At 29.2% G+C, this 12,265-nt stretch overlaps 2 protein-coding genes and 1 pseudogene across 2 annotated transcripts; all 3 read right to left on the bottom strand.

Moving 5' to 3' along the window:
• Positions 1-33: 33 nt before the first annotated feature.
• On the bottom strand, positions 34-1,709 carry LOC112638840 (pancreatic lipase-related protein 2-like). Its single transcript, XM_025411234.1, has 4 exons — positions 1,637-1,709; positions 1,077-1,516; positions 351-702; positions 34-270 (listed from the first exon to the last, which is right to left on the bottom strand). Exons 1-4 carry the CDS (start codon positions 1,692-1,694, stop codon positions 53-55), a joined length of 1,068 nt encoding a protein of 355 aa, XP_025267019.1. The 5' UTR covers positions 1,695-1,709; the 3' UTR covers positions 34-52.
• A 1,022-nt stretch (positions 1,710-2,731) lies between these two features.
• On the bottom strand, positions 2,732-4,868 carry LOC109609789 (annotated as a pseudogene).
• A 903-nt stretch (positions 4,869-5,771) lies between these two features.
• Positions 5,772-8,982, bottom strand: LOC105259515 (odorant receptor 43a). The gene is made up of 7 exons (XM_025411236.1): positions 8,952-8,982; positions 8,143-8,412; positions 7,563-8,031; positions 6,917-7,016; positions 6,537-6,659; positions 6,019-6,174; positions 5,772-5,865 (listed from the first exon to the last, which is right to left on the bottom strand). The coding sequence occupies exons 1-7, from the start codon at positions 8,980-8,982 to the stop codon at positions 5,815-5,817; spliced, it is 1,200 nt and encodes a 399-aa protein (XP_025267021.1). The 3' UTR covers positions 5,772-5,814.
• Positions 8,983-12,265: the final 3,283 nt, after the last annotated feature.

Here is a 12,265-nt window from a genome sequence, read left to right as displayed (position 1 = left end):
GTCATAAGTGGACATGCAAAGTTACGTTATCTAAATGTCCACCGACTTCCTTTTATATCTCGCCTTTTCCAAACAGCGGTTCTGCGTTGGTTTCCAGGTAAAAAGTACCCCGAGCTTTAGTATTGACAAATTCTCCCATCACAGTAGAATTATTGCTGCATTTACCAAGCTGAAAATCTATCCAATTGGCGCACCGTAGAGCGGGAAAGCCGTCAGGATGCACGATAGACTCGGCAAAAAATTCATGCGATCTACTGTGACTACAGGTTTCTAAAAATAGAAATTGGATCAGTTCTGTCACATATTATACAGCTTAAATATAGGCTACGAATATGTTATATACGACGTACGGGCTGAAAGTACTGGACATCCGGGTTGTCTGAATGTTCCTCCGTTCGGATAGAAATCCACGTGGCCGATGGGTCTGAGGATGCCGAGACTACCGGCACAGGTGTGTATGATGTCGACGAAATCGGCGTCTGTGGAATCTAGCCGCTCAGCCGCGTCTTTCAGATAAGGTGTCTCGAAGGCTGGTCCAGCTGGATCAAGTCCGGTGATGCGACCGAGTCTTCCCCGCATATAATTACCAACGTACCCGGCTACATGGGCACCCAAACTATGCCCCAGTACATGGATATCACTGTAGGAAACTTGAACCTCCGATCCGAGAAATTTTATAAACGCAGCTATGTATTCTCCTACCTGTAAACACACAAATCTTGTGTATATATATGTGCAATTTCTTGTAAAAAGTTGATATATTAGAATAACTCGAGTTAAGGAATTTCCAGAATTTTGCCATGTATCAATTTTTGTTTTAATATAAATTTTTAATATAAATTTATAAATTAATTATGAATTAATTGTGAATTAATCTATCAATAGTACTTATAATCTGTACATTAAAAAAATTGTCTCTATTCCAATACGTGATTGATACAAATTTTGCGATTATGCAGCATCGTTAAAATATATTATAATTTAAAAAATTTTTTAAATATACTATAATTTTAAAAATTCTTTTCATTAACTGATCTGTTAATTTTTTTTGTAAGATACGCGAAAATATCGCTCACCAGACGAGTAATTTTGGCAGACGTTAGATATTCCTTGGTTGAACCAGCGAACCAATTTACGCAGATTACATTGTAATCTCCGATACTAAGATAATTTTGTCGAATGTTATTTATCCAGAAAGTATTTCCGCTCTCTGCCCATCCGTGAATAATGATCTTGGTTGGCCATGTAGAGTTAAACGGCGATTCTTTCAGTTGTGCACTATCACCCACTCGTAGAGAAACAGATTGCTCTTTATTATCTTTGGTGTAAAGCTCATAATTTATATTCTCCGCTTTCAAATCCGAATCAATGATGCTGCCAATCACCGCGTGATCATTCGAAATGACCGGTGTCGGGTTCAGGAAGATCTCCAGGAGACCTTCCTCGGGACGGAAGTCTTGAAAGTTTTGAATCGATGGTCGATGATTTGGTAAATCAACTGAATTAATAGGTACATCTAAAAAACATGATTGAAAAATAATGAAAATGTGGACGACACTCTCACCTTAATTTGTAAGTAAATCATTATATTTTCGATTAGAAAATTGAAACTAGATATGGAAAAAAATCAGATTACTTAGGAGCAAAGATATGAAGAACGTTGCAATAAGAAACATTGTACTATTTTTTGACATTATTGCGTTGCGAAATTTTTCTTATATACCTTGATGTTACATCAGCGGAAACCTTATATCGTTTGATCCATTACATCTTATTATGCCGAACAAGAAATACATAATGAGGATGCTCCACGAACTTCCGGCGTTTGTTTACTCTATACTTAAATGTATCGAAACAATATATGCCACATATGGAAATTGATATAGTTTCATTTACTATCTTACATTTCAGGATCAGCCAAATATAAATACAAAATACAATTATATTTGTGCAAAAATATTTTATTAATAGTAAAAGAGAAACAAAGTATAAAAATATTCGAGTTGTATTAGACACTTATCATTTAACTTATATTTTAATGTTAGGCAATTGTCATTTGATTTTTTTTGATGGCAAAACTCCCATTTTGGCATACATCATAATGAAATATCCTTAATGCTGCTTATGTAAAAAACGTCGTTTTATTTAATTTTCTTTGCATTAGAAAAAGTAATATTTAATATAAAGTTAATATTCATAGATAATTATATGTAATAAACAAATATTATCAATATAAAGACTTTATTTTACAATCTATTTATCTGTGACCCAGTGAGAAATGATAGGAAAGATGGCTACTAGACAACTATAAATGTATAATAGACATTTAATAGACCTATCTTTGATCTGTATTTCTTACTGGAGGAGGAGAACCTTATTATTATACTTTTTTCAGCATACAGAGCATGTATTAAAAAAACATCTAAAATTATCAAAATTATAAAGATAGAAAATTAATACTTAATCTTTGGGAATGTATATGATTGCATACTAAAATTATTAAGAGTATACAACAGTGCAAAATTGCAACATTATTAAGAATTGGATTTTTATGAGAAAAATACTAGGAATCGACTTTCTTTTAGTGAGCCAAGATTTATCTCATATGAATTATCTTATAAATTTTCCTGGCAATTCATTGAAAAATTGTAACATTAAATTGTCATATCCACCAAGTAATAAAAAAATAAGCTTAAAATTCATCAAAAAAATCTTAAAATAATAATATTAACATTATTAAAATAGTATTTTAAGTATTGTTAAGGATTGTTAAGAATTTTATAGTTGCAATTTAATAAACAAGAAGTTAATTTTATACTTTGCTCTTTTGAAGATAGACGATTTCTTTGCCATATCTTATATTTGTAATAACATTCAATCCTAATGCAGCAGCTTCTTCACGTACAAGTTGAAGTTCTTCTTCTGTAAGACCTTCAGGAAGAGAAAGTCTTGATACAGTACTATCACTGATAATGGTTTCGCAAAAATCACGCATGACATTTCGAAATTCGTTAATTTTTTGTTTTTCTCCAGGCTTAAAACAATTTTTCCATAATTTTTTCTCAATTTCCAAATATTGACGCTGTTTCACATTTGTCTGTTTATAAAAAAGATATTAATATATCTTATTTTAACACATATTAGAAGAAACATATTTTGAAAAATCTTCAACTCACTTGCTGAATTACTTTTCCAATTTCTTCATTACTTGGTTCCAATGTATAAGCTTTTCGCAATTTCTTCATTGCTTCATCATATTCTCCAAGATTCAATAAAGCTTTTCCAAAACTAGAAGAAAAAATGATTTCAATCATGATATTAATTTAATATACGATTAATTCATAAATATTACATCAATTAACATATTCCCATACTTGTAATAGCTTTTAGCTGTTGGTATTGGTACTCGTCCACAAGCCATACAGGCAAGACGTGGTAAGTCTATTTTGTTATAGCATATTCCAAGATTGCTATAAGCCCTTGAAAGTAATTCATTCATTTCTTCTTCTTCTGAATTATCTTTCAATTGTACATTTTCTAAGCAGTCAATAATTCTTTTATATCTACAAAAAAAATATATTATACACATATGACCATATTACATTTATACAAAAGTCTTTAATATAATGTTATTTACTCTCGTATTGCCCGTTTGAAATTAAGCTTTCTACAAGTATCCTTAGCAGCCACAAACATATGTAACATTGGCTCTTTTATATGTCTAAAAGACTGCTTTTCTTCTGTTTGAAGATTTTGATAAGTATCTGCAGAACCATCATCAAGGTAATCAATTAAGTGAACTACAAATACCACTTCCTCATTGGGTGGAATACGTGGTGGACATCCAAAAGCTTTATAAGCAAGATCGGGATGTATCAAAAATATTGCTATTTCATGCTTCTGCATAGTACTGATGCCGATCTCTAAACCAGGTATAATGTATCCTTGGCCTAAACGCAGTGTGCTTGGTTTTCCAGAAGAATAAGTTGAATCGAAAGGTTCATCTCTGTCTTCAAAATATCCAATGTAATGAAAGGTAATTTAACCATTAGCAGGAACAACTTCTCCAACACCTTTTTGCTTCACATATTTCATGACCTAACGTAACATAATTTCATAAGTAAAATTGTTTACATTTTAAAACATGCAAAAAGGTTACGTTTCACTTTGATTTTTTAAAAAATATTTTTGCAAGTTTTATCTAGTTTTATTTAATTTTATTTACGTATTTTCAATATATCAAAAATATTATATATCTCCTCTTATTATTCTCTTATTATTCTCTTTTCTAAAGAAAATAATTTCTAAAGAGAATAATTTATAAATAATAATAAAATAATAATAATAATAAAATAATAAAATCTGATTTACTTTTTGATCTATAGTCAAACTTGTCATCTTTGCTTTTAACTTTTCGAAGCTCATACCGTAAAGGGATACGGATCCTTTCTCATCATCTCCATCATTTTCATCTTCGAAACCATTCATGTTTAACATGTTTAACATCTCCTCATTGCTGAAATGTACGAATGGAGAAAATGAAAATTCTTCGTCGTCATTGTCTTCTCCAATATAATCCTCTCCAATTTCAAAGGTAACCCCCTCTTCGCCTATCAAATCTCTGAAAAGAACGATACAAATATAAAAATTATAAATATAAAAATTAGCATGTAACGACCATGCAAGTTTATTATTAATTAATCAGTTTTAACGTACTCGAGCCTGAATCCAGCTGCAGGATCTGATATGTGCTTTGCCATTTTAATAAATTGATTCCTCGGAGAAAGAGATATTCTTTATCTTGTATTTTTCAATTCACTTTTGCTTCCTAAATCTCTTGTCCGGAACACTCTCTCAAAACGAGAACGACGCAAGATCATGTAAGCGATGAGAAAGAGGACATAACTCTTCAGTTTTTCGACAGAAGTCTCTCCCTTCTTTCTCAATCGGTAATGAATGAATTAATGAATGAGTACATTCACTTTTATGAATGAGTACATTCACTTTAATGAATGAATGTATGAATAATACATATACATATATATATGAATAATTTTTCAATACTCGATATTGACAATCCTCGATATTGACTTATATAAGGATGCACTTTATGCACAAATGCATTATATGCACACAAAACTACCGCGCAAACTGCACAACTGATGAAATTGTATATTACACTGCGAAATTATTATTATTATATGCCACAAACACAGCACGGATACACACGGATATACAGATACAAAATGTAAAGGAATCGAAAGAAATATTTGATGTGTGTAGTATATATATTTTTATATTTAAAAATAATAATGAAAACTTATATATACATTTACAAATAATAATTAAATTATATAATACATATATAAATTATACTAGTAGTAGTGTATTCTCCTTCTTAAATAGTATAAATTATAATGAATAGTATAATAGTATAATTGTAGTAAATAGTATAAATTATAAAATTATAAAATATAAGATTATAAATTATAATCTTAGTATTAATTTTAAAATTATTACAAGTATAAGTATAATATATCATCTATCTTGCTAACGCAGAGCATTTTTGAGCGCATCATATATTATCAAAAACATTTTCATAATTATGATTATTTTATTTTGTTAATTGACATATATACATAAATGTATAATTTTTCGTTTAATAAAATGATTGCTTTATGTTAAACCATCACATAACATAAACGTCAAATGAAAATCGAGACGATGAGAATGATTATTTTTGTTATATAATCTCTTTTTTTTTTAATTGCTCATGGTCTAAATTTTTGATCAATAGAATCAGGCAAAGAATTATTATCGATTAGCAAGCAGAACGGAAATGTAACCAGCTGACGTCTTGATTAACTGAAAACGTGACGAATGAACATATACATGTACACAGTGACAACAATGATGAATAATTATAAATTAAACGAAAAAAAAATAAAAAGAGATTTCTATTGTGTAAAAGCCGCCTTTATATGAACATTTTATATGAACGAATTACGGATGTCTTACACTGCAAAACATAGACAATGTCATAGGAAATATTCTGCCCGCAGTAATGAGAAGAGGTTTTTCAGAACGAATCATTATCAGCAACAGGTTTCTAGCTTCATTTGGTTTCAGTGAGTACCACGTATAGTTGTACGCCGCATAATACACTCCTTCGGCCTAAATAAGTATTATAAATCTGTCACAGGGAGACGCACTGTCATATCTTTCAAAAAATAAAAATCTTTACAAAATGAAAAATAAAAATCTTTAAAAAATGAATAAATTGAAAATATTAAAAAAATCAAACTAAAAAAGTATTAAATATTATAAAAGAGAGAATTAATTTGTTAAAAAATAAAAATCTTTTGTATTAAAATTTTTCTGATTTGCAACAATCGGAAAATATTTAGATCTGTGTTAATTATTATGTAGATAATTATTATGTAGATCTGTGTAATGTTATATAAGATATATATCAAGGTACTAATTGTACTAATTATACGTGTATCAGACTTACATACTTATGTTTACATACTTACTTTGGCTATAAGAATCTCTCCGACCACACAGTACAGGCACATGTGAACGAATGTATTAATGAGAATCGAAATGAGCCAACTTATTCGCATAAAGGAAATATCTCCGTTAACTCCGTCAATGATCTATAGACATGCATTAATATGTGTGATTTTCTGCGCAATTTCTCGATGTTTATCAAATTTATTTTAATAATCTAATTTTTCCAGAAATGTATATATATTATTTACGGAGAATTGAGAGGAATGTCACGACTAAGATGGTCTTTTCATGTCGCGTTTTCGTTTCCGTTGCAACAAAAAATTGTAGCGATGGAGATTTTATACTATCTGGGATTATACAATGTTCGAAAGGATAGCTCTTCTCTTTTTCGGCAACTTACGGTAACTAATAGAAATCCTTGAACGCAAAATAACATAGCGAAATACACTAACAATGCCAGAAGCATCAAGTTGAACGTGTTGTCGATGACATCAACGGATCTACGATATAAGATATCGCATAATGTAACATGGAGTAATTTTAAATAAACAATTTTAAATAAAAGCAATATCTTAAAGGCATATTTCTAACAATAAGATGTATAATATGTGTCTAAAAACGGCTGCAAACGATGCATTTATCTAACATAATACAAAAGTACTGTATATATGAGAATCTATTTTTTGACGTTAAAATTTTCGATACATATTAAATTTATCATACGTATTACGTGAAACTGCGATATGAAGTGTATATATTTATATTGAGTTTTTAACAAATAACGATGTCGTCTGAATCCGTATCATTTATTTAATATAAAAATGCACAATATATAATCTATTTGTTATAGGTTTATATATTTATTACGGCTAATTATATAAATAATGTGATAATAAAAATATTATTAGAATATTTTTAATGAACACGTTCGAGTTTTTTAAAAAATTATATAAATATTATATAAGAACCTCAATATAATATTTAAATCTTTATATATAAGTGTATAAATTACAGAGCTTTTAAACGCAGAGAATTTAAAGAACAACCTAATGAGACGTAGATGATCCTCAATATTGAAGGATAATCCGGTGCTGAAGCTTTTGAAATCGTTCAAATTAAGCAATCGTACTTTGAGAATATCCAGCTGAGCGCAGATATGAAATACAAGTAGACCCAAAAAATTATCGATGCCCGTGTAAGAAATCGCGGCCATTATGATCGACGTTGCTTGAGCGACGAACGCGATTTCGTAATATGGGCTCTCTGTCATGTCACGAAGGTAATAGGTTTGCAACAGCAACGGCTTCGCACCATCCGTGAGATTCGTCAGATATCGTATAGAGTATCCAAAGCAAGGTGGAATGATGAGAGCGACAGATGCGAAACTCATCATGATACATCCGAACATAACGATCGCTTTCGCGATTTTCGCTTGCTTTATCATGGTATCTCGTTCTTGCACTGTCTTCGTTTTGATCCAATCGTTCACGATCATGTTTATGATCGGTACAAGATCTTCGGAGAGGAAATTTCAAAATTTACGGATGAAGTTGCAATACTCTTAAGAAAAAATAGATAAAGTAAATCTACCGAATAAAATAAACTATCATATTCATGTCGACTTACCTCCTTTGCGGAACCACATAATAACAAATTTCAAGACAGTCACCGAAAATGGTAGAGCGATCTGCAGATTGTCTGCCATCGCCACAATGTCACCCCAGACCCTCAACAATGCTAACATCCCGGGTATAACCGATGTGATAAACATCGTGATAAAGATAATGAAGGCGCGTAGATTTGCGAAAAATTTTTGCCAATGACTTAACTTATCGTCCGGCCAGAGACCAAGGATCTTCAGAGAAATTCGATTTATTCCGATCGCCCAATCTAAGTCTATGTAAATTCATTTTATTTCTTAAATCGCGCGTTATTTGCAACAATTTCTTCCTTCCCGGAATAATTGCCCGATTAATTGCCCGAATAATTGATGATAATTTAAGACGGGAAAATGTGTAGAATTTCACATATAAAAAAATGAGATATATTAAAGTAATTATCGCCTGCAAATCTTTTGACCACTTAATTTTAAAAAAAATTTTTTATTCATTTATTAATGTCAAAAAAATAATATGTCAGATTATATAATTTATAATATATATATATATATATATATATATATATATATATATATGTCATCAACTTTTTATAATAATGCTATATAAAAATATTAGATGAAGCCCCATGTTAATTTAAATCTCAACTTTACCTAAAATATACCTTTGTCTATTATACGACAGAGAGTTTACACAGAGTTTAATAATAACAATATATGAAAAATATATGAAAAATATAAGAAAGAAGAATAATATATGAATATAAAAAAGAAGAATAATATATGAAAAATATGTGAAAATGAATAAAAATATAAAGACCTGTGTATGCCAGTGTCTTAGAATCGTCCATGTCGGAAGCTAAATGCAGACTGATACTTTTTTATGAATTTAGCATTTCTCCCTCACTTTTTACGATACAACAATTACGCATGTCCATGGCAAAAGTTCTGAAACTCACGAACTTTATTGAGCTGTAAAGTACGGACATGTGCATAAATATTTCAAACACCAATGTTCGCCGTGTCTTTTTTACGCGTGTCAAACCGTAATTCGAAGAATCGAATTAGTATAGCCCTCCTGTAACATCGTTAAATACTTTATAAATAATAGATGCAACGGCCTCCAATTTTTCTGACGTTTATTATTAATTTATCCTCCCATATCTCTTTTCTCGCTGAACTTACTTTTTTTCAACAATTTGAATTTTCGGAAACTTAACTGAGACGCGTCTCTCTTTTATTAAACGAACTTTAAAAATATAAAGAATTAATCGACATCACAGTTTTGCAAGCGACACATTTGAATGATATAGTTTTGATGACAGAGTTTTTATCAACGAAAGATGACAATACGAAATACTAAGATCATTATAAAAATTAACAAAATAGAATGAATATGTGTGTAAAAGAAAACCGTTTAGTTTTAAAACATCATTTCATTTAACACCTGACCAAAGAAATCGTAGGAGAATTTTAAAAATTCATTTTGTTGTTTATGGAATTTAATTTAAATTTTTCGAGTTAATTTTTTTCATCGAGCGGCAGATTATCAAAACTACATAATTTTAAGAATAAATTTAAAAATAAATAATAATTTCTTTTTTTTGAAAGCAAAGAAAATGAAAATAAAAATATTTTTTCAACTACTAATATTATCTTAAAATTGAAACTTCAAAATACTTCTTTAATTTTTTATCTACAATGAAATTTCGTTTAAATTTTAATGAAATTATATATAATTATATTAATAATTATATAAATTATATATAATTATATTTTTAATAGTGTATACGTATCTACGTGTTTACATCAAGATATAAATTGTTATAATAACATAATGGAGTGTGCGAGAGATGATGTTTATTGACAGATTTTTATTGACAGTTCAAGTGCGATCGATATAATATGTGAATAAATAATAACTTATTAACAATTTCAACATATAAATTGCTATATTAAATATGTATATATGTATATGTAAAGAGACAATATTATTAATTTGAAACATTTTAAATGCATGTCTCTACAATTTATTGAGATTCTAAATTAATTAAACAGCTTGAATAATATATAAGACAGTTTTGATAAAATTTAAAATATTCTCTCAATAATATAAATATGATTATTTATTGCAATTGATTATACACATGAGAATTTATTTTGTTCGAATTATAGCGATACCACTTTGTCACGTGAATACATGAATTAAACAGTTTGATGCATTAATTAAATGCTGTTGTCTGTCGGAGATTATATTCAAGTCAATGTCCAAAAATCATTAATTAGCGAGCAGTACTACAGCAGGATATACAACCATCTGATTAGCTGAAAGCAAAATATAAGAGATACAAATGAATGCTTATAAGATATGTACATATAAAATATATATTTTTAAGAAACATTATAATCTAATATTCTATAAAATTGCGCGAATATTTAAGTAGCTATCTTACTGTACAAAACATGGATAATGTCATTGGAAATATTTTTCCTGTAATATAGAGAGGTCTTTTGGCGCGAATCATCTTCGTCAGACTTCTGACTTAATTCTGTTTCAGTTTATACCATGCATAATCATAGGTCACATAACATATGCCTCCACATTGCATACATATTATTATTATCTAAATAAGTATATTAAAATCTTTATCATATATATAGATAATACGTTGGAACAGCTTGGAACACCCAAGGAATATTGTAAAATGCAAAATTCGATAAAATGGATATTAATTGGATATTATGGTTCATGATTTGTGTAACACGTGTAATTCTTTACTACGATTTAACTTTCGTAGACTGATCCACAAAATGTAGTCTGACTGCTTTTTTTGACCATAAACGGTACGACAAATGTCACATACAATTATAAGCTATAAATATTTAATTTGACTGCAATTTGATGTGTTTTCGAGAAATCGTTAATCTATCCTTTCAGACATTCTCGATTGTGTATTATAGCTTATTTAGAAATCGTAATCCAGAGCTCTTGATAACTGCACACATTTATAACGAAAGGATTATATTTACAGAAAGAAAATGAAATTTTAACAATACCTGTGCGGTTCAAGTTATTATACCATCAATTTATTAAATAATTAACAATTCAAGTAAAACAATTTTGATTAAAATGTTGTTTTCCACGTATAGTGCTAATACATTGTCCGAAATTTCAAAAATTTTAATTGATTTATGATGATATAAAAGGCAGAGTAAGAGAAGAAAGAATTGTTCAAAACATATTTGAATTTGTAAAATATTTAAATAAATATCGAGAGTTAAAAATGGAAAAAAACTTAAATCGGATAAATAGATTTATTTTTAAATTATTTTATATTAATCAATATTATATTAATTATTATTTTATAATAATTAATATATATTAATTATTATTTTATAATAATTAATATCTATTAATTATTATTTTATAACAATATATCTACATAATAGATGTCACATTATTACAGCATATAAAGTATTCTCACAAAAAAGTCATTTTTAATTTTCGAGAAATATAATAATACTTATTTAAATATTATTATAATTAATATTGAACAATATTATAACGATTAATGTAAAGAGCATTTCTAGGATGTCTGATGTTTTTATATTTCATTTTTTTAAGACTACTTTTCTTTCATTTTCTTAAGTTTTGCCTTCTCTTCGCTGCCTTTTCGTTTTTCGGAAGGAAATCGCGAACAAAAGAATCACCGCACACGATCATACGTCAAGAGAATCAGTTTCTTCGCAAAAATTACGTAAATATAATACATAATTATTATGAAACGTTATTATGAAATCAGTTCCCAGCATGAGTCATGATGCAACTAGTAAACTTTCCGAACATGTATTGTACATATGAAATGTATATGTGTATGAGTATATGGATATATGCACTTATGTCTGGGTTTATTCGGTTGCATGGTGATCAAGGGGTAAAGCGGAGAAGGATTACTGATTTCCGGATAAGTGCTTAAGTACAGTTAAGCGCAATACATGGACAGGTCGATTAATGTGCACATATTGCGACAGCATTCCTCATAGAGATCTTCCCATTTTCGTGGCCTATCGGCGAACAGTTCCTTCAACGTCTCCTCTGCTCTTGCTCCGGACAGGAACGGGGAAGAGTCGGAA

The sequence above is a fragment of the Camponotus floridanus genome, unplaced genomic scaffold (assembly GCF_003227725.1).
Source record: "Camponotus floridanus strain SB8 unplaced genomic scaffold, Cflo_v7.5 scaffold384, whole genome shotgun sequence".
Classification (NCBI taxonomy): Eukaryota; Metazoa; Arthropoda; class Insecta; order Hymenoptera; family Formicidae; genus Camponotus; species Camponotus floridanus.
Note: the sequence above shows the minus strand (reverse complement) of the source record. Positions and strands in the feature narration are given on the sequence as shown.